This window comes from Chlorocebus sabaeus, chromosome 11 (genome assembly GCF_047675955.1).
Source record: "Chlorocebus sabaeus isolate Y175 chromosome 11, mChlSab1.0.hap1, whole genome shotgun sequence".
NCBI lineage: Eukaryota > Metazoa > Chordata > Mammalia > Primates > Cercopithecidae > Chlorocebus > Chlorocebus sabaeus.
The window spans coordinates 27,159,035-27,183,057 of record NC_132914.1 but is presented as its reverse complement, the minus strand read 5'-3'; the positions used below and the strand labels follow the sequence as shown (position 1 = coordinate 27,183,057).

Here is a 24,023-nt window from a genome sequence, read left to right as displayed (position 1 = left end):
ACAGAGAGACCTTTCTAAGAGGAATTACTTAAGTTGAGACTTGGAGGATGAGAAGGAACTAGTCAGGGCAAGAGGAGGGAGAAGTGTGTTCAGGGCACATGGGACATCCGAGAGTGAACGCCCTGAGACATGTTCAAGGACGTGGAGAAGGCTTACTCATTTCAGGTACTGTGCTGAGCACATTGTGTGCATTATGTCACTTAATTATCACAACAACCCTGTGAGATAGATAGATACTACTAGTTATCCTTACATTTTAGGTAAGGACCCTAAGGAAAGAGGCATTAAACAGGTTGCCAAGATCACACAGGTAGTTAGTCAATATATATCGACATAGATTTCAAAGCCTAGGTTCCAACCTTCTGTCTTATTGCCTCCAAATTAAAGGATCACTATAAATTATTTCTTCCCTAACCAAAATTTGAGATTATTTCATTTCACTGAGTATGTTTGGATAGATTTTCTTTAAGCCTTTCTTTATACCTACTAAAGGCAATTTCTTGAATATAAATATTCTTTATTACATATTTATGAACTGGAGTTTATTTTGTCCCCACCCCTACCCCAACCCCCCAGGAACATCTGACAATGTCTAGAGACACGTCTGGTTGTCACAACTGGGATGGGGTGCTACTGGCATCTAGTGGGTAGAGTTCAGTGAAGCTGCCAAGCATCCCGCTTTGCACAGGACAGTTCACAACAAAGAATCATCCAGCCCAAAATATTAATAATGTTAAGCTTGATAAACTGTTATTCATGAACCTGAATACAAACTCTTATAAAAGGCTTCCCAGGAAAACCTCTATAACCTGCACTTCACCTAATATATTACACAAAGAACATCATTTCTCCTTCCTATGGACAAATGGTGACTTGTTCCTCCCAGGCACATTGGGGAAAGTCTCCATCTTTTAGGCTGCAGCAGAGCTAGGAGTTGGGGGAAGAGGTGGAGATGATTTTGTAAGGATAGCTGCCAGAGTACGGAGGAAAGCGAGCATTCCATCTGGAGAGTGGAGGAGTTTCATCTCTGGAGGTGTGTCACAGATACTGCTGGAAGCCAGAGATGGTGGCAATAGCTTTTCACAATTGGGGAGTATTCCTCCATCAGTAATGAAAATACAGGAATGCCTGTATTAATCTACTCTTTCTGCCATACACTTTTTGTATTTGACATTGTAAGTGATAAAATTCATCTGTTTGAAAATGTTATGGATTTGATCTGCTAGCCTTTGCCACTTTTAAATTTTGACTGCATGTAGTTAACTGCAAAAGTAGAGTGAAAGCTAGAACCTGGGGTTTGTTGTGCAGCATGTGTCACTTAAATTTAAAAATAACTTCTATGTCTAAGACCAGGATTAAATTTTAACCTGCAAACCCTAGTGTGCATCTGTGACAGCCTTAGTCTGTTACCTTGTGGACAGCAGGTCCATGTTACAAAAGGCGCAGACATACACAGTAGCTTAATAACAAGCCTCACGGTGACTAGGAGGCAGAGTGGCCAGCTCCCTCGGAGGGCTCCTGTGGATGCAAGGAAGGTCATTGTCCCAGTGCCAGAAAATTCACACAGTAACTGGCAACCAACTGTGTTTAAAAAAAAAAAAAAGTTCATATTTCATTTGCTGCAGACCTCCCTGGTTCCTGAACAAAAATATTCACCTTAAAAAAAGCAAGGCCTTTTTGCAACAATTTACAAAACACAATTATAGTTATTTTACAAGTAAAAATCATTTGAATGTACAGAAAAAAGGACAAAGTTCACAGACACTTAACATTTATGAATAATTCAAATTTAATATGTTTGGGTATTTTACTTTAATAGAAAAGATTGATGAATACCGAAACCAGTCAGCCTTAATGCATTCTACATTTTCGCTTCCCACTGGGTCCCCAGTGTTTTACTTTTTTTTCTCGTTAAAATTTTTATTTCTTGTTATTTATTTATTTTTCCAGCAGTACTGACAGTTTGGATCTAGTTGAAATTTTTAAAATCAGCATTTCCACCAATGAATTGATTATAATTAAAGCTTAAGACTAACAAGCACGAGGTTTGTTCTTTCTCTGTCTCTTTCTCTTTTTCTTTCTTTCTTTCTTTCTTTCTTTCTTTCTTTCTTTCTTTCTTTCTCTCTCTCTCCTTCCTTCCTTCCTTCCTTCCTTCCTTCCTTCCTTCCTTCCTTCCTTCCTTCCTTCTTTCTTTCCCTTCCCTTCCCTTCCCTTCCCTTCCCTTCCCTTCCCTTCCCTTCCCTTGCCTCCCCTCCCCTCCCCTCCCCTCCCCTCCCCTCCCCTCCCCTCCCCTCCCCTCCCCTCCCCTCCCCTCCCCTCCCCTCCCCTCCCCTCCCCTCCCTCTTTCTTTCTTTCTTTCTTTCTTTCTTTCTTTCTTTCTTTCTTTCTTTCTTTCTTTCTTTCTTTCTTTCTTTCTTTCTTTCTTTCTTTCTTTCTTTTTTGAGACGGAGTCTTGCTCTGTCATCTAGGCTGGAGTACAATGGTGCAATCTCAGCTCATTGCAACCTCCACTTCCCGGATTCAAGTGATTCTCCTGCTTTAGCCTCCTGAGTAGCTGGGATTACAGGCATTTGCCACCATACCTGGCTAATTTTTGTATTTTAGTAGAGAAGGTATTTCACCATGTTGACCAGGTTGGTCTTGAACTCCTGACCTCAGGTGTTCCACCCACAAGAGGTGTCCATTTGCATTCATACTTTCAAATGAGTCTCAGTGACAATCCCTTGTTTTCTAAGAAACCATAACACTGAATAATTTAATTATTAAAGCAGAAAAATGGCATTATTAAATACTGTTATTCAAGCATGGCCAATATTTTTTGAAATTTATAGATTAACACGTCAGATTAGAGGGAACTATTTCAGAGCCACTAAAATATGTTTGTATTCCTTCCCTCATATAAAAGATTTTATTTGCATTATAAATTAAGAAAAAATACTGTATTTTACTAGTCAACTGAAAATGAGGATTTTATTTAACCTCATAGAATTCAAGCATAGAATTTGTTGATTGTTTTAAAACCAAAACTTTTCATAAGATTTAACTACCATCTCTCAGTAAGAATAATTGCAATAGCTAGAATGTATTGAATCCTAACTATACACCAAGCACTGTTCTAAGTCCTTCATAGGTATATATTTAGTTCTTTTAAATGTCTCCACATTAAAAGTGTATTTTCACTAATTCTTTCCTTTTGTTTGTAAGCAATATGTTCTCTCCCTTCTTCTTTTTTTTAAATTTTTAATTTTTAATTTTTAATTTTTTTTTGAGATGGATTTTTGCTCTTGTTGCCCAGGCTGGAGTACAATGGCACAATCCTGGCTCACTGCAACCTCTGCCTCCCAGGTTCACGTGATTCTCCTGCCTCAGCCTCCTGAGTAGCTAGCATTACAGGCTTGTGCCACCATGCTCAGCTAATTTTTGTATGTTTAGTAGAGACAGGGTTTCACCATGTTGGCCAGGCTGTTCTTGAACTCCTGACCTCAGGTAGTCTGCCCGCCTCAGCCTCCCAAAGTGCTGGGATTACAGGCATAAGCCACTGCACCTGGCCCTCTCCCTTCTTTTATAACTACCCCTGTGTTTATCATTACTTCATGGCCACCATCAACTGGACCATTGTTCTTACCTCTGAAATATTTTCCTTGTCATCATCTGTTCTCTCTCTCTCTCTTCCTACACACATCTTAGGTCCTAATTCAACCTTCCTCTGGGTTTTCTTATTCCCCAAAACTCATATCCTACTAGTCTCCTTTCTTTAGTGCCAAATTTCCCTGTAAAACAGTTGACCGACCTCTCTCCTTTAATTTCTGCACGGCTTTTTCTCTACTATTTGCCTTCTTCCTACTGTTTCCTGATGACCCTATTGTTTAATCCAGTGACCGTTTCTTTGCTTCTCAATACCTTTGACTATTCTGCAATTTTGACATCTTTAAAATTACTGTTTTCCTTAATTTGGATCACAGTATCCTCTGAACTCTCTTGTCCTCTCTGACTTTTAAAAATGTTTTATCGTCTTCTCATTCTATAAACATACAAATCATCTGAGATGCTTTCCTTGCCTTCATCAAAACACCCTACATCCAGTTCTTCCTTCTAAATGGCCTATTTCTATGGTCTAATGGGACGATCCTTCTCCTAAGTCACCCATGGCTGGGAGGCCTCAGAGTTGTATTTAATGCTGCCTTCCCCTTCTGCCTACAGTTCTGTCGGCTTCCCCTTTCATTCATCCTTTGCCTCTTCTCTCCCATTACCCTAGTTGAGGCTCATAGAACATCATGCCTGAATTATTGCAACTGCCTCCTAAGTGGTCCTTCCACCTCCAGTCATTCTTTCCTCTTCAATTCATCCAGTATATCACCCCTAGACTATTTGTCAGAAATCACCGCCTTGAATATTTCCTCCCCTACCCCAACTCAGGCTTTCCATGATGCTCCATTACCTGCCCAATAAATTCCAAACTCCCTACAGCTTCACAGAGAGCTCCCAGTTTATTGCTCCAGCTTCGTCTTCCACTCCTCTCACCCATACTTACTGGTTTATTTGCTGTTCGTCATACAAGCATACATTTTTCTACCTCTGGGGCGTTCTGTCCCTGGCATGTGAAATGCCTTTCTACTCAAGTCTTAGAACATTGACGAGTCAAGGCAAACCCGATTCTACTACTTAATATAGAGTCTACATTAATTAGAGGGACTCCCCTCTAATTATCTGTGTACAGTTTCTCTCCCTATTTCTATCTCTTTGCATCACTGCTACTTCTGCATTTTTGTTTGTTTGTTGTTTGCTTGTTTTTTTTTTCCTTTTTTTAAAAATTTTTTATTATACTTTAAGTTCTAGGGTACATGTACACAACGTACAGATTTGTTACATATGTATAAATGTGCCATGTTAGTGTGCTGCACCCATTAACTCGTCATTTACATTAGCATCTCCTAATGCTATCCCTCCCTCCTCCCCACTCCCCACTCCGCACAATAGGCCCCGGTGTGTGATGTTCCCCTTCCTGTGTCTGAGTGATCTCATTGTTCAGTTCCCACCTATGAGTGAGAACATGCGGTGTTTGGTTTTCTGTTCTTGTGATAGTTTGCTGAGAATTCTTGGGTTTTTTTTTAAGAGACAGAGTCTCTCTGTCACCCAGGCTGGAGTGCAGTGGTGTGATTATAGCTCACTGCAGTCTCCAACGTTTGGGCTCATGTGACCCTCCCCCTTCAGCTTCCTGAGTAGCGGAGCCTACACATGTGTATCACCATGCCTGGCTTCCACTTCTGTGTCTTTTACTGCATGCGAATTTGTCTTGTTCATGTTTTATCTTGTACTGTTTCACCAACTAGCTGGAAAGCCACCTTACCCTGTTGAAAGTCTTCCAGTGCCTCCCCCTAATTTCAGGATTAAGTTTAAATTCTTCAGCTTGATGTATGAGTCTCCTCATGACCTGGTACCCTCTTGCGTTTCTTCTCACACCTCCCACACCCTTCTGCGTTTACCAAAGTCTCAGTCATTCCCAACTTCCTAAGTTTCCCAAAACACCCCGCATGCTTTCGTGCCTGTTTGCCTTTGTTCATCCCATGGATGAACAAAGGCCTGGAATGTCTTCCCTCATTGATTTTACTGGCCAATCATGACCCTCTTTCAAAATCCAACTCAGGTGATACCCCCTTCAGGATACTGATGCCCCCGTCTGTGAGATGTGCATCTGTTTTGCCTCCGCAGCATCCTGTGATACTGCACTGCCCCTGTTCAGCTGCTGACCCACCTTTCCTAGGGACTGTAAATTTTCTGCAGATGGGACACTTCCATCCTTCTCCCATATATTCCTAACACCTCATCCAGCGGCTGCTGGAATAGTGAAAGGAGGCAGGTGTGGCATGGGCAAGGCCAGCTGATTACACAGGTAACCACAAGGTGGCATTTACTAGATGAATTTACCATGACTCAGAGCCTGACTTTCAGGCTGGATGCCTGGGAACTCGGCTTACCATATTGAGAGTGGCTGCATCTCAGGAAGGTAAACCTTATTAACCGAAGGCATAGAGGCTCCTCTATAAAATCAGCGTGCCTGTGTACTGATTATCTTGAACAGGATGATTGCTGGCATTGACCTGACCGGGGTGTTCTCCTCCCATTTACATGCCACACAGAAAACAAATTCTCTCATTATAGATTTTCAGCCAATTCCTTTTATTTCACAATGGCTAATCACATGAATTGTGTGTGGATTTTACTGAGCTCACCTCTTAGAGAACAATCTTATTTCTAAATTCTTGGAGAGAGGTGGAAACCCTCTCCTGTAGCGTTTACGTGCTGATTAATCTGACATTTACTAAGCCTTTAGCAAACACTTGTTGTGACATGACGAGGTAGTTCCTGAATGAATAAATGAATGCAGATCGTGACACTAGATAGACGGCAGTGATGGAAAGTCCAGTTGTGGCAAAGTAGCATGTAGACATGCTCCACATGACCTGATTATTGGAAAATGATTTTCCCCTTAAAAGCTCCTTTTGCTCTCTTACACATTTCTGACTCTTTTTCCTCATATTCTTTTCAGTCATCATGTTGGCATCTACTGCCGTGTATGGGGGAACCTCACTAGCACATTCCAGACTGAGCTTCCCCCACCCTTGGTCTGGCTTCCTTGTCTGTACTGCTGCTCTGATTGCTCTCACCACAGGCCCTACCTCTTCCCCATTTCTCCTTCCTCCAAAGGAGTTCTAGTTCTCCTACTTTTTAAATCAGAATGTGCCTTGGACTCGGTACTAAGGTGAGTGACCAAGCACAGATTCTGCCGACGTCTCTGATGCTGCAGTTTGCACTCGCGCCTTCGTCTCTGACTTCAGCCCTCCTCTCGAGGTGTATCCCAGCATGTTTTGAAAGGAAACAGCTCCAAAGAAAGTAAAAATATCAGGATCCCTTATCCGTAGGATGTTAAAATAAAGTCGGCTCGGAAGAGGACAATTAGCCTTTTCTTAACAAAGTATCAAAGGTACTGTAGGCATGAAGCATGTAGATAAAGTTGGACTGAATTGTTCTTGTTGTTTTTATACTCACGTCTTGACGTGCATATTGTGGCTGCATAATCCCAAAATTTATCACCCCTGTGGTTCTTTAACCTTGTGGTGAGAAAATTACATTTCTGGTCATTTGCCAGTGTTAGGAGTTTCTGATTCTAATATCCAACTTAGTATTAATTTTTCACTATTTTAAATGGCTAAGAAATTATGTTTCAAGTTAGATCCCAATACCTTTAAACAAAATAAGAATAGGAATTTTTCTTTCACATTATATCTTTTTCTCTTTCCCCCTTCATCCCTAAATAAAATTTTTTACATAAGTACATTGTGCTTCTTATCAAGAACTCCAGGTTGGTCCTCAAGAAAGCTTAGACACTTAACCGCAATAAAGAAATAATATCTGCCCCCATTTTTAAGCAACTATTGTGTGTATGCCAATCTTTGTGCAAAGTATAATATTTTACATACCCTAAATGTATTTTTTCTTTTTTCTTTTCTTTTCTTTCTTTCTTTCTTTTTTTTTTTTTTTTTTTTTTTTTTTTTTTTTTTTTTTTTTTTTTTTTTGAGACAGAGTCTTGCTCTGTTACCCAGGCTGGAGTGCAGTGGCGTGATCTTAGCTCACTGCAACCTCCACCTCCAGAGTTCAGGTGATTCTCTTGCCTCAGATTCCCGAGTAGCTAGGATTATAGGCACGCATCACCATGTCCGGCAAATTTTTGTATTTTTAGTAGAGATGGGGTTTCTCCATGTTGACCAGGCTGGTCTCGAACTAGTGACCTCAAGTGATCCACCCGCCTTGACTTCCCAAAGTGCTGGGATTATAGGCATGAGCCACCGCCCCTGGACCCCTAAATGTAATTCTTAAACAACCCTCTGAAGAGTGTAACCCCCAGACAGCTCTCCCCATTTTACAGATGAGGATCCTAATATTGCCCAAGTCCCAGTGCGGGAACAGAGCAGAACTGGAAGCCAAGCACGCTTCCTTGTTCACGCTCTTTCCCGTGCAGTACTTCTGCCTCCTTGGTAACATGGCTGTGTTTCCAGGTTTTGCCACAATCTCTTCCTTTCATAACAAGCACAACGAATGTGAGCCTTATGTTTTGTGCTTTTCATCCTGTTATTTTCCACCTATAGAAGAAACAAAATATTTGAGGACATTATATATGTGGCTTCATTATTATGTGTCAGTCATGTGCTGCCACATATGGAACAGATGCTGTGTGACTTCCAAAAGTGGTTTCATGGCACAATTAGAAATAGCCTGTTAGAAGGAGGTAACAGTGTATTTTTTTAAACGTTAAGTTTGCTACACTGTTTTTAATATTATATTCTTATCTATTTGTATGTATCTTTTATGTATATTTATTTTATGTATATTTACATATGTGTATATATACACATACTTATGTATATGTATGTGTATTTATTGTATGTATATTTCATTTTATGTGTATTTTATTTTATATATTTTTACGTAGTTTATATCATATATTTCTATGTGTTTTTTAGCTGATGAAGAGTATGAAGATGGAATTGAAAGGACGTGTGACACTCTCCTTATGTGCATTGTCACCGTGCTGAACCAGGGCCTCAGGAACGGTGGTGGTGTGGGGGATGTGCTAAGAAGGCCATCAAAAGATGTAAGCCAGAGTAAAAGTATTTTTTCAGGAAGCACATCTTTTTTTTAAACCTTTCTTCACAGCATTTATAATTTGGGTTTGTTTTTCAGGATAATATATTGTACCATTTGCTTTAAAAGTATAGCCATGGCTGTTAAAGCCAATTAATTGTTTACTAGGATTACATAGAAACAGCTAATGTACTATAATTCTTTGTGTGTTTGTAGAGTGGTGAAATGTTTCCAAGTTAATCTGTGTATTGCATTACAGCAATGAAATCATGACTGCGAACTTTATATAGGAGTTGATTGTTACATAAATAACATAAGCAAGGTTTCCTCTTGCCTATCAGGTTTCTTGAGCATGAGGATTTACTCTTTGCTTCTGCATAGGAATAGCCTCCATCATTTATCCATGATAAATACAATTGAGCCAATTCTAACAGGATTTCATATATTAAAATGGCAAAGTGGAAACATTTCTCACTAGCTGGAAAATCTCAAGTGCCAGGCGGGGAGCTTGAAGCATCTTAGGTCTGCTCAGGCCAGTTGTATCATATTGTCAAGTCATCTAACCTCTTAACCTCAGGTTCCTCTTCTGTTAAAAAACTGGATTGCATGGTCTCTAATTTGCATTTTAATACTGTTCATCAGGTAGAAATAAGAAGGAGCTATATATACTTGACACTGTATGGCCGAGAATAAAGCCTACTCCAGAAATTGACAGATCATTAGGTCCTCCTTAGCTCCCTAATCACTGACTTTTGGAATTGGCATTTAACTACCTTTTCTACAATGTCTGGGATAGGAGACCACTGTGCCAAAATGCATTTAGCAGAATGGCATAATAAAGTCATTTCTAAAGAAAGCAAAGTCCCACCATTGTGGGAAAGACATGTGTCACTCCTAGAGAAATTCAAGTGTTCTGGAAATAGGCTAGGAAGTTTTTCTTACAACGCTTCAAGTCAAGATGGAAAGTCAGCCTTATTTTTCCAACTTGGGATACTATTTATATTCATTTCGCAAACATTTATTGAATATATTCTCTATGCTAGACAGTGTGCTCAATCAATATGCCTAGAAATATGTATATATACACACACACACATATATATACATATACATGTATATATCTATATACACACACACACTTTTTTTTTAAATTTTTATTTCAGGAGCCCTTGTTTGCTGCCCGAGTGGTTTATGACCTTCTTTTTTATTTCATTGTTATCATTATTGTTCTGAACTTGATTTTTGGTGTTATCATCGACACTTTTGCTGATCTCAGAAGTGAAAAACAGAAAAAAGAAGAAATTCTAAAGACAACTTGTTTCATCTGTGGTAAGTGTTCTGCAGATGCTAAAATAATAGATGAACAAACTGTTTGCAGGAAAGAGGGGCTAGAGCGATTTTTATTTTTCATGCTTTTGGAAAAATTATTTCAAAATGAAGGCTGGATAAAAATCAGATTATGTAACTGAGCATTAGACTGGAATTCTCTGCTTCTATAAATAGAGAGAGGAATTATACCCCAAAGCTATCCTGTCATTATTTCTGTGATTTACATGATTCTCTGACTATAGAAATGTGATGCAAAATGCCAAAAGGTTTCACCAACTGGCAAACAGGCTTTTAATCACAGTAACATTTATTACACAACAGAATGATATTTAATTTTGTTAGAATATGAATCCGAATATGATTTTCCAGCAGCTTGAACTTCTACTCATTGACATCACTATGTTTTGGATTCTGAACTGAGCCTTCTCTCAGTTTGTTTGTTTATTTGCTTGTTTGTTTGTTTATTTATTTAGAAATGGAATCTTGTTCTGTCACCCAGGCTGGAGTGTAGTGGCACGATCTCAGCTCACGCAACCTCTGCCTCCCGCATTCAACTGATTCTCCTGCCTCAGCCTCCCAAGTAGCTGGGACTACAGGCATGTACCACCATGCCCGGCTAATTTTTGTATTTTCTGTAGAGCCGGGGTTTCTCCATGTTGGCTGGGCTGGTCTCGAACTCCTGACCTCAGGTGATCCACCCACCTCGGCTCCCAAAGTGCTGAGATTGCAGGTGTAAGCCACCGTGCCTGGCCCTTCTCTCAGTTTTTAATTTCTCTCTCTCCTCTCTCTCTCTTTCTCTCTCTCTGTCTCTCTTATACACACGCACATACATACACACACATATACCACTCCCCTCCCCTTCTCCCATCATCATCTCTCCCAGTGCACACAGCCTTCTCCTTCCTTCTCGCTGCCCTCATCATCTCCCTCAGCTCTGCCCTCTTCTCTGTACCCACCACCTCTTTCTGGCTTCAGATGTCTTTGTAGCTGGTCTCTTGGCACCCTAGAATCTATCCTCCTCTTTGGGTGATCACCTACTCTAGGTTTCAGTCACCTTCCTTGTTTCCACATTAGGCTGAAAAAAATCTTTTGGTGGTAGTCACAAAACAAGCCTAAGGGGTTCACTACAACATTGCTCTATGTAACAGATTGGGCCCTCAATACATTTCATTCTCTCCTTGCTTCAACTTTTGTTGAGTGATTCATTCACCTCAGTGGCTCTCCAAACCTTTTCTACCTTCCTCCAACAGTTGAAGGTGTACCAGGTAATAATGTAAAATAATATGCTATATTCAGTGGAAACAAATAGAAAGTAGTCATTCCCTGTTTTGGTGTGTTCACGATCTATTTTGGGATACAAACACAATAAATAGCCTTGCTATCTCATGCATGGAAGGAAATGGTAGAGAAGTTTACAGGAAGCTGCAGGTACCCAGAGGAGGGATACCTCTCCAGGGTGGGGTAGGGAGTGAGAAAGAAGAGTCAGGAAAGCCTTTAGAAGAGATGGGAACTGAGCTGGTGGTAAAAGATGAAAGGGAGAGGTTTCCAGATCAAAGTGAATACAAGCAGAAAGGCCAGGACAAGCAAAGTCATGGAGGTGGAAGAACAGTACAAGGGCCTTCACTTACTCTAAAGCAGCTCAGTGTTTCTGACATAAACTTCAGAGCAGGGCATGCTAAGAGAGGAGATTGGCCAGACCCCGTGTGGCCTTTTATGTTAGGCAGCTTGGACTTTATCATCCGGACTTACAGGGGAAGATGAACCATTAAAGAATTTTAAGTAGAACAGTGCAGGGTCTAATTTTTGTTTTTGCTTTAGAGCACTGTGGCAGCTTTGGGAGGTCATTCATCAGGAAACAGTACCAGAAGCAGAGTCATCAGGTAGGAGGTCATTGCCACAGTCTAAGTGAAAGGTAACGAAAGCAGGAGAGTTAGTGGTGGCAGTATTAAGGGTAGAAGACAAAGTCAAGAAATACTTAGGAGATCACATCTTTAAATCTTGATGGTTAGGAAAGGATATGAAAGATACCTTGGGTGCCCAAGCGGATGGTAATACTAACAAGCGATTGAGCTTGAGAATAGGTGAAAAAAACAATTTAGGTAGGAATATGCTGAGTTTAACTTTGAGAATCCTGAAATTGAGGTGTATACTGACCCACCCCAGAGGGATACAGCACAGGTCAGTTCATGAGTCTGAGCCTCAGAGATTGAGTCTTCACTGGAGACTTAACTGGGGAATCCTCAGCCTATATGTGATAGTGAAATCTGGAGTGTGGAGGAGGGTGTTCAAGTGAGACGAGAAGCAGAGAGACTACAAGTGGAAAGCCCCAGCTTTGAAGAGTTAGAAGAGAAAGAGGAGCACACACCAACAACTCAGAGTACCAAGTCAGAATACTGTGAGGAGAGCCGGGAAGGGGTGGCCTGTGGAAGAGAGGGGAGAAAACAATTTGGAAAGAAATGAATTCATTATCAACTCTCTCCAAGCAGAGAAAGCCAGTAACATGGTCTGAAAAAGCCTTCTGATTTCTTATTTAGGAAGCTTTGGTGAATTCAGGTAGAGTGGATTCTGCAGTTTTGAGTAGAGATTTGCTAGAAGGAAACTGAGAGTGATCCAAGAGTCTTCTGTTTAATGTCTCAATTAGATGGGGAAAGCAAAATTGAGATGTAATCAAGGAAGATGTCATACAATTCGGGGGTTTGGGGAAGAGGCTGAGAGGACACTCCTTCAGCCTTGGAAGATAAATATACCTGCTCCTACCTTTATAGAAAAATAACCCACACCCTGTATTTTTTTCTATTTTTCTCTTCTTTATGTGACAACTATCACCACCTCCATTTCTTCACAATAGATGTATGTGTGTCTCCTTTCTTCTCTTCTCAGCTTTTCCAAGGATGATCCTCTCTTCCCTTGGGTCATCTCACCTGGAGCTCTGTCCCCTTTCAGCCTCATCATAAACATTTTTTAAATGATTATTTATTGAATACTTACTACATGTCTGGCTTTTTACTTAGGTATTTCTTTTGATATTATATATGATGTATATTACCACCCCTTTACAAACATAGGAACAGAGACCTGGCTCCCATCAACATCCAGTTAGTAAGCAGAAGAGCCAAGATTTGAACAGAGGACTACCTAACTCAAAAGTCCACTCAGTTATCCTATTATAAAATGACAAAGTGACAGGTTCTCATTCAAGTATAACCAAGCCTGAGGACAGATCCTGGTGGAAGGGTATAGCGTTATGGGGCCAAGCTGTTGTTTAGAAGAGTGAGTCCCATACAGGAAAATGACGCTGCCCTCGGAAACTTCTCGGTGTATCTCATGGTCTTTCTTTTGCACTGCTTCTTCCTCTATGCCCTTTTCTTCATGGTCGTGATCATCATCATGTTGGTACACTATCTCTGAGAGAGATGCTCTTTGGAAGAATGGACCAGAGGCTGGAAGCCTCATTCTAAGACATGATGTTGTCTCCTATGTTTTAACGAAAAACATGAACAGCAACCTAAGCCCATTGCTTACCCATGATTCCTGCTCCTCTAAGCTTTCCCTTCACAGTCAGGATTCTCTTTGGCTTTCACAGTTATTAAAAAGTCAGTCACCTATAAATTCCTTTAAACATCATAATAACTGTCGTCAACAAACTGAGGTGTTCTTGAATCTCACTGTTAACTTCCCGCTGACCTTTTCTTCTCCCTCTGCTTGCTTTTTCTTGGTCACAGGGTCCTATTCCTTCTCTCAAAACCCCATAACAGGAGGTTTTGATTTTGCCCTTGACTCCTTCTCTCTTCTCTCTGTCCTCCTCTTTGACATCACTTTTATGCAGATTATTGCCAAGTATGCATGCTCAGCTCCAACCTTTTCCCCAGGCTTTCCCCTCTGTTTTCAGTCGCTCACTGGACAGTTAGACAGGCATGTCTTCCTGGCAGCCAAACCGGCCATGTCTGAAGCCAGTGCATCATCCCTTTCCGTCTCCCTCCTCTAGCCTAGCTCTTTATCCTGAGGTGCATATAGCTACTAATAATATCCCACAGTGCCTTCAGTTATCTGAGGGAACCACACCATCATGTTTAGCATCTCCTTTTTTCTCTTCCAGGTGCCCTAGCTACCATGTGCTAATGAATCCACTTTCACAATCTCACCCACATCCTTCCACACATTCCCACAGCCATATCTTAGTTTTTCAGGCTAACCCTGGCTCACAACCCCAAATGGCCGGCTCAGTGTTGCCAGACTAATTTTTCCAGTTTGAATTATTCATTTCCCTACTCAAAAAGCCATCAATAACATTGCACAGTCTATAACTCTGAAACTCTAATTTTCCTGGCATCTAAGCTACCCCACAATCTGGCCCCTTCTTTTTTTGCCTACCTTCTCCCCCACCATTCTCCCATTTATAGCTCAAGTTCCAGGGCAACTACATTACTTACCTTTAACTTCCTAGACTCTCCATGTATTCTTAGTTGTGGGAGAACAATTTCATTTGGAATGCCCCAATTCCTGTGCTCTGAGACGCAGCTCTAATGCCATTGTTCTAGAAGTCTTCTCTGATCTTACACATCTGCCCCTAAATTCCTCACATCCCACTTAGTGATATGGCACTGTACATATTTCTGTTGTCTGGTCACCTCTGCTGGATGCCATGCATTCTCACATCAAAGAAAATGCATGAACTTTATAGTCAAGTAGTCATAGGTCTACACTGGTTCTGCATCCTAGCTATGTGATCTTGGCCAAATTTCTAATCATCCTGAGCTACTGTTTCCTCACCTGGAAAATGAGGAATATAATGCCACAGTTTGGTGTTGTGATAAGTATAAATGAGATCATGTATATCAAAATCTCTAGCAGGAGGCTTAACTGAAGGTCTGCCCTCAACACTTGTTAATTTCTCTTCTTTAAGAGAACCAGATCCATGTCTTACCCATTTTATTTTCACTTTCATAATGTGTATTGGTGAAGATCCATAAATATTTGCTTAATGAATGACTATCCAATAAGTCAGCCTCAGGCTGATACTGTCTCTATACTTGTCTGGCTTATAATCTACAAAAGGAAGATAAAATACTGAGATCGTATGTACTGCAGACAGCAGGTGTGCTGATTCCAGGTTGCTCCAGATTTTGTTACATGCAGGGTATTGTTTCTGTGGAGTGCTGCCCACAAGAATATAGGGTGACATCGCAGGACTATCAAAGAGATGTAAGATCAATATTGTCTGTTTTCTACAAGCTTCACATTTATTCAAAAATCTGAGGGAACACTTAGGTAATTTAACCTAAGTGTAAACTTAAATAGTATTTTTATATTAGAACAAACAGATTATCGTAAAATAGAGCAAATTCAGTGTGAATATTTAAAATAAAATAGAAACTTTTTTAAAAATGGATAATTGGCTTCAGGTACTTTTAGCTGCTACTTTCTGGGACCTCAATAAAAGAAACATATACGTTTTCTGCTCTCTTCCTTTAAAGGACCTTCATCAGAAACACATAAGAAGCATTATGATAGTGTATATCTGATATATATGATAATGTATATTCATTCATTCCTAGAAGCTCCAACCACACAAATGATATAATTCATCTCATATATGTTAGGAGAACTTAGTTAACAAGAATGATTTAAATGGTTGGTATATTTGGGGGTTGTGCTAGTAGGCTATAAAATAGTGACTGGTCTAGAAATGGTTCTTGGTAAAGTTGGATGTGAAGTTGTGATCCGAAGAAGGACATAGTACCAAATAACAAAGGAGAGAATCTCCACAGTAGGAGAGAACTGGCTCCTGGTGTGTGCCAAGGGACACCCAGAGTAGGACAAGAGGATGTAGATTCTGTGACAGGCAGTGGACCAGTTGGAACTTTCCCAGCCTTGAAGACAATGTCCAGATGTTTGAAAGTGAAGCCTGACTCAGAAAAACAATAGCCAGTGATCCAGAAGGTGGCCGTGGGAGGGTGATGATTAGCAGATGACAGAGCTGAGCAGGAAGCAGAGACACAGATTAGCTCTTGCATCCATATTAATTATGAACGTTGAGTTACTAGAGGCAGAAAATCCAGTAAGAAAGAGATGTCGAAAGACCAGGTGTGACAAAACAACAGCATGGAGAAAAGATTGATGACAGGTCAGAATTCCTATTCTGAGGCCAGGCGCGGTGGCTCACGCCTGTAATCCCAGCACTTTGGGAGGCCGAGGCGGGCAGATCACGAGGTCAGGAGATCGAGACCATCCCGGCTAACATGGTGAAACCCCGTCTCTACTAAAAATCCAAAAAAAAATAACCGGGTGTGGTGGCGGGTGCCTGTAGTCCCAGCTACTCAGGAGGCTGAGGCAGGAGAATGGCCTGAACCTGGGAGGTGGAGCTTGCAGTGAGCCAAGATTGCACCACTGCACTCCGGCCTGGATGACTGAGCGAGACTCTGTCTCAAATAAATAAATAAATAAATAAATAAATAAATAAATAAAAATAAATTCCTATTCTAAGGATAGGGTATCTTGCTGTGCCGATATTATCATAAACTCAGTCATTCAAGTATCATAAACTCAAGTCATTCAAGTCAGAAAATTCAGAGTCATTATTGATTTCTCCTTCTTCCTCAATCTATACCTCTGATTGGGCATCAAGTCCTTTCAAGTTTTCATTCCAAAATGCCTCTTCAGTCTCTCTTAATCATTTATTTAATTATTCTGTCCAATTTAGTTGTATGCCTACTGTTCTCCAGACACTCTGCCAGGTGCTGGTAATGCAAAAATGAGTCAGACAGTAAAATGGTAGAGGCTAAGATAGAAACAGACATATTTTCATAGTGAAGTGTTGTGGGCCCAGAAGATCAAACAGCTGGTTGTGTCTGTGGGAGTCGGTGGTGGAAGTGGGGGAGCTGAGTCTTGAAGAAGGAATACTTGGAAGGCAGAAAAGAGAGTAGATGAAGGTGTCTTCGTGTATTTGGCAAATGATGAGAAAGGCAACATTCTACAAGAACTGTGCTGAGTGGAATGTCAGTGCCTGAGTCTAAGAATGACTTTAAGTTCTCTGGTCAATGGGGACTTCATTAACAGAGGCGAAGAAGAGGACTCAAGAAACAAATTTTTGACGAGCTAAGTTTGACATCCCCCACAAGCTATCCAGGTGGATATATCCAGCTGGCAGCTGGAAATAGGAATGGAAGTTGAGAAGAAAGGTCAATACTGGGGAAAAGTATTGAGAAAACATTAGCAAGATGATGCTAAAACCGCAGAATGGATGATGAAGCTTAGAGAGCAAGAACTTATGAAGATGAAGAACAACCAGTTTCCCTCTTTTACATTTCCCCCTCCACTGCCCTGGTGCCTGGGTCTTGCATCCTCAGTCTCTTATCCCAATCTTCCCCTGAATCCTGCCACAGGAATGACTTGAAGTATATCTCTGAATACACTAGTTTCTCCTCAGAAGTTTTCAGAATAGGCTGGGCACGGTGGCTCATACCTGTAATCTCTGCAACTTTGGGAGGCCGAGACGAACATATAACCTGAAGTCAGGAGTTTAAGACCAGCCTGGCCAACATGGTGAAACCCCATCTCTAGTAAAAATACGTAAATTAGTTGGGCATGATGGCACATTCCTGTAACCCCAGCTACTCGGGAGGCTGAGGCAGGAGAATCACTTGAACCTGGAAGGCGGAGGTTGCAGTGAGCTGAGATTGCACCACTGCACTCCAGCCTGGGTGACAGAGCAAGACTGTCGAAGAAGAAGGAGAAGGAGAAGAAGAAGAGGAGGAAGAGGAGGAGGAAGAGGAGGAAGAAGCAGAGGATGAAGAGGAAGGGGAGGAAGAGGAAGAAGCAGCTTTCAGAATAAAATACAGATGCCTTAGCTTTGAGTTTAAAGCTTGCCATTGTTTCTGCCAGATGTACCATTTCATCTGCATCTCCAAATGTTCCTTTCTGCCACACCAGAGTAATTGACATTCCCCAAACAGGTCATGCACTTTCATCTCTGGTTTTTCCATACCATTTCTCCTGCCCAGATGGCAAAAGAACATGGGCTTCAGAGTCAGAAATATTTGTATTTAAATACTGACTGACTCTTCTGCTAAATAGGGGTATTAACTTGAGCAATTTATTGAATCATTCTGAATCTATTTCCTCACATGCTAAAAGGTCAGATTGGATTACTGTAATTATAATAGCATATTTAGACATCTTTATAGTTGTCAGCATCAATAGGTGCACAATAAAAATCAAGTACCTTTTATTACCATCTGCCTCTTCTCCACTTACCATAATCATGTACTGAGGCTGGATTTTTCAAGCTTTACACCTCTTGGAAACCTTTTAAAATGACCCTCATCAGAATTCATTTTGCCCTTCTTTATGCTCCCTTGGCAGTTTATACCTCTTCAGAATGCAACACAAATTGTCTGTTTCCTCTACTGTATTACAGATTAATTGATTGTAAGAACCTTATTTTTATAGCCTCATTACCTTGCAACTGGTAGATGTTTGAATTGAATTCTGGGAAAATCTACTTTAACATCTTCTCTCTTTTGTTTGGTTTGTTTTTCTCTCTTTTGTTTGTTTTTAGTGTTTTGTGTTTGTTATTAATAGCTCTATTGAGATATCATTCACACACCATATAATTCACCCGTTTAATATGTACAATTCAGTGGTTTTTAGTATATTCGGAGTTGTACATCCATCACTATAACTGATTTTAGAACATTTTCATTGTCCCAGAAAGAAACCCCATACCCTTTAGCCATCATCTGATCCCTAACCTTCCATCTCCACCTCCCCCTAGCCATCCACTGATCTACTTTTTGCCTCTGTGGATTTGCCTATATTGGACATTTTATTTAAATGGAACCATAATATGTGGGCTTTTGCAACTGGTTTCTTTCACTTAGTAGGATGTTTTAAAGGTTCATGTTGTAGCAGGTATAGGTGCCTCGTTTCTTTTTATTGTAAAAAATTATCCTGTCATATGAATATACCATATTTTATCCTTTCATCAATTAATGGACATTGGGGTTGTTTCCATTTTTGATTATTATGAATAATGCTGCTATGAACATTCATGTACGAGTTTTTATGTGAACATACATTTTCAGTTCTCTTGAATATATACCCAAGAGTGGAGTATGCTTAGTTATATGATAACTCTATTTAACCCTTTGAGGAATTGCCAAACTGTTTTCCAAAGTAGCAGCTGCACTATTTTACATTTCTGTTAGCAGTGTATGAGGATTCTAATTTCTCCACATCTTCACCATCACTTATTATTATCTGGTTTTGGTTATAGCCATTCTAGTGGAACAATATTTTAGTAGTAGAATGTTCTTAATTCAATCAATCAGTGTTTAATTGAGTGCCAACTATGTACCAAACATCATTCTGAGCTATTGGGACCATTGGTGAAGAAAAGAAACAAATATATCTGCCCAGGTGGCTCTTATACTCTAGTGGGAGGACAAACACAATACTTAATAAACATAATAAATTTTTATCCAAGTTGCTAGATGAAATAACATTTCTTTCTTCTTTGCTGATTATCAGACAGGCTTTTTCTTACACTGTCATTTTACCTCCTTATCTTAGAGATGTAATCCAGTTTAATTTAACAACTTTAGTATGGCTATATTCAGCCTATAAGGAGGTAGTAAGCCCTATAAGAAAAAGAGAGGAAAAGAGAAAAGGTGATCAAGAAGGTCAGCAGAAAGGAAGGGATTAGTTGTGTTGTTAAACAGGGTGATCAAGTTGAAGCACATTGAGATGGTGAGATTTCAGCAAAAACTTGAAGGTGAATGAGTTAGTTAAAGAGATGTCAGTGAGAAGAGTTTTGTAATCAGAGGAAACAACCATTCCAAAGGTCCTGAAGTCCAAAGGCCCTGTGTTTAAAACAAAGCAAAGAAGCCAGTGTGGTTGCATGGGAGGTAGCAAGGGAGAGAATAGTAAGAGGTAAGGTTAGTGTGGCTATGAGGCCAAGTCACATAGGATTTAGCAAATACATATTGCATGGGACTCATACTAAAGAATTATTTATTGTTTATCTGAAATTCAAACATAACTGACTATGCTGTAGCTTATCTAGCAACTCTACTTGTAGGCACTTGTAAGGACTTTGACCTTTGTCTTCAGGGGGTGGGGGAGCCATTGTTGGGTTTGCAACAGAAGAGAGACACTATTTCTTTTAGGTTTTTAAAGGATCACTCTGGCTGCTGTGTTGAGAATGGGCTGTGGAGAGTAAAGATGAAAACAGGGAGGCCTGGGAGTCTACTGCAGTAATACACATGAGGGATGACAATGGCTCAGACCAGAGTGTAGCAGCAGAGCAGATGAGAAGTGGTCAGATTCTGGATATATTTTGCAGGTAGAGCCAAAAGCATTTCAACATGAGTTGGATGTGGTGTGTGAGAGGCAGAGAGGAGTCAAGAATGACGTCTAGGCTTTTGGCTTGAACAATTAGAACAGAGCTGCCATCGAATAAAATCGGAGGACTGTGGTTGAAGCAGGTTTAGTGAAGAGAATTGGAGTTTATTTGGGCATGCTGAGTTGATGATAGGTCAAATAAGATGATGCCTAGCCATCAGCCAGCAGAATTTTATGGTATTTTCCATACAGATATCCAATAATGTAAATAAAAAGTCACCCCTTCACTGGGGACAGATTTTTTACTTTTTGTGCTTTATATCTTATTATTTAAAAAGGGTCTTCAGGCTGGGCAACATTGTCAAACCCCATCTCTACAAAAACAAACAAACAAACAAACAAAAATTAGCCAGGCATGGTGGTGCATGCCTCTAGTCCCAGGTACTTAGGAGGTGGAGGTGGGAGGATCAATTGAACCTGGGAGGTTGAGGCTGCAGTGAGCCACTGCACTTCAACCTGGGAAACAGAGTGAGACTCTGTCTCAAAAAAGTAAATAAATAAAAGGGTTTTCTACATCCCTGAGTGAACTTACAAAAAATGCTTAGAGACAGAATAGCCAGGGTTGGATTTCAGTTTCCTGGTTTCTTCTTCAATATCTGAGCTCTAAAAACCAAACTGAATCCCAACATCCCACTTCACTTGGCATTCGAATTCATGTTTCCATAGATGTTTTTCTTCATCTCTATTCATTTCTTTTCATCTATTCTCTAACTTTGAGAGAAAAGAATTTTATTATCTAGATACTTTCTTTACTGTACTTCCAAAGGCTTGAAAATGTGCCCTGGAAATGGAACAGATCACCCCCTCCCCAAAATGCCTGAAACATGGTACCCTAGAGGGCTGGCATAGTGTGATCCCTCGTTGTCCTCAGTATGTGGACAGCCATCTCCTTTGTGTTCCTTTCACTGATTCCAAGTGGTTGAAAACGGATGACTCTCTCAATTCCTTCCCTCTTTTAATCCAAGTTCCTGGGTAAAATGATGTGTGTGTGTGTGTGTTTTTTTTTCCTGTCCTGATTAGCAAGCATACCTTTTCTTGCATGATCATTTATACCTCTTTTTCTCAGACTTGTGGTACGGTTTAATTTGAAAATTTTGATATGGCTATATTTAAAATTATCTGCAACTTTTTCATCTATTATAGGACTGCACATTTCCAAGGATCCATGGGGAAAAATAAATGTTAGTTGGGAAAAAAATCTATAAACGATGGCCTCTTTTCTGGAGGTCTTGTGTGCTGTGTTGTTTTTAATCATAACATTTTAAATTGGCACACTCTTACTGAAAGCATTTTTTCACAATAATTATTATGTTTTGTTTTTATGCTAAGAAGCAAGTACTGATTAAATGACGAATTACATATATTATGTTGCCTGTGTTTTGCAGGACTTGAGAGAGACAAGTTTGATAATAAAACGGTTTCATTTGAGGAGCACATTAAGTCAGAACACAATATGTGGCATTATTTGTACTTCATAGTCCTAGTGAAAGTTAAAGACCCAACAGAATACACTGGACCTGAAAGTTACGTGGCTCAAATGATTGTGGTGAGTGACCAGAAGATTTTAATTTGTGACTATATTGCATCTTGTAGGTTTTTATCTTTTCTACCCTACCATCCTCCCAAAATATGGAGATTGTAGCATTCATTTTTTGTTAACATTTAAATAGGCCTGTCAATCACTGAAGAACATCTACACTGACTGAATCATTGGTTCCCAGTAGATTCCTTGGTTATTCAAACCAAATTTGAGTCTCCAGTGCACAGATGATATTTCCTGGATTCTCTGTGCAATAACTAGCACCATCTCAGTAATGTCCATCACCTTCTGACTCATACCTTTTATCATTGCTGATGTCCCACTTCCTGAAATCTGGAACTTTCCCATTGTTAAATATGAACAGAAGATTCATACCTTAAGGAATCCCTTGAATTTCAAAAATCAAGAGTTTAAGAAATTGAATTATGTTTGGAGATAGTATGATGTTCAGTCCTAATGGGAGAGCACTGATTTTTCTATCAACACATACTTCGGATTGATTTACCAATGTTGCTGATGAATTTCCACTGATCTTGCCATATCCAGTTGCTTATAACTCCTCAGTAACATCAGGACAGAGGGTGTGGTTGTCCATGATTTGAAGTTTCTTCTGTCTCATAGAAAATTAAAACAAATTGGCCCAAAAGGGAAATTAAAATTACAACTTCAGGGTATACAGATACACATTTAGTATCATTGCATCTTATATAAATGTTTGCATTCTTATAATTAAATATAGCTATAGATTGGATATTCCCCCCCCCCAAAAAAAAAATCTAACAAAATTGTGTTCACCATTTGAGAAAGAGGCCTTAGATGACTCATGATCCTCCTTGCTACTTGGTCCTAAGGAAAACACTTAATAAGCACCAATGTTTGCACCAATGCTGAAGTGTCAGCAAATTTATCATCTACTTAGGAAGAGACTATAGTTAGGGATCAACCAAAGAACATTTTTGGAGGATAACATATTAATAATTATAAGTTCATATCGTAATAATTTACCTTACCTGCCAATATTTATGTCACAAGAGAGCTACATGTAAATTGGATGTTTGTATTTCAGCATTTCATGCTTTGTCATTAATGACTTGCATTCTACTCTAAGTTGTTTTCTCTTCATTCTTCATTTGACAATGGACAAAACCTAACATTGTTTGTCTTCTCCACTTTTGCCTTTCTGCCTCCTCCTCCTTTTAAATCAGAGGAAAAAGGTAATCATTTTAAGGATATATATTCATGGTCATCATTTATACTTTCTTGATCTCATTTGTGAAAAACATTTTGTTTCTGCTTGCTGGGGGGAAAACCATGTAAAACATTATATTTGACCTCACATCACTGTCTTTTATCAAAGTTTGAGTAAGTTTAATCAATATACATTTATTAGACTCCTATTATATGCCTTGAATGAATAGATGTTTGGATATACACTAAAGAGTATCATATATTCCCTCTCTGCCAAGGAACATAGACCTTGGTAAGAGGAAGGGGGGAATAACAAACCCAAAATAGAATATGCCAGGTTTTACAAGAGAAGTCCAAATGAAAACCTGTGAAGGCTTCAAGATGGAGAGTGACATCCAATGAGAGCAGGTGGAAGGAATTGATGGGGGGGGGGTGGCAATATACCCGAGAGAGGAGGATTTCTGTAGATGGGGAGTGTCTGTCTATAAGAGGGAGTAGCCTGAATAAAAGCATAAACATGAGACACTAGGACACTCGGGAGATCGTGAGTTGCCCAGTTTCACTGGCACGTGGTCCACTTATAGGGAAACTCTGAGAGATCTGACAGAAAATGGAGATTGGAACTTTGAATAAAAAAGGTAGGCATTTGGATGTTATTTCATCAACAAGGGGAAACCTCTAAAGGTTATAACTAAGGGAATAATGTGACCTAGGCAAAAAGGCAGGCAGCAGTGTGCAGGTTGGTCTGGAGAGGAGAAAGAGGAAGTTAAAGATGGAATTTGGCAGCAGATGAGATTAAGGGTGAGGATATGTGAGGACCAGGGAAGTCAAAGAGAGCAAGATGAGCCTGAGATGCCAGCCAGTGTGAGCCTGGTCATTGGGAGAAAGGCGGTGGGTCATTTCAGAAGGTATCTTTGTTAGGGAG

The 24,023-nt window shown here is 40.0% G+C and overlaps 1 protein-coding gene across 3 annotated transcripts in view; it reads left to right on the top strand.

Moving 5' to 3' along the window:
• ITPR2 (inositol 1,4,5-trisphosphate receptor type 2) overlaps nucleotides 1–24,023 on the top strand; it is a 485,309-nt gene that overhangs the window by 414,182 nt on the left and 47,104 nt on the right. For all 3 annotated transcript variants that reach the window (XM_007967992.3, XM_073020570.1, XM_007967993.3), the window contains exons 53-55: nucleotides 8,520–8,650; nucleotides 9,804–9,969; nucleotides 21,756–21,916. In XM_007967992.3, coding sequence (XP_007966183.2) covers nucleotides 8,520–8,650; nucleotides 9,804–9,969; nucleotides 21,756–21,916 — 458 coding nt within the window. The remainder of the gene's footprint in view (nucleotides 1–8,519; nucleotides 8,651–9,803; nucleotides 9,970–21,755; nucleotides 21,917–24,023) is intronic.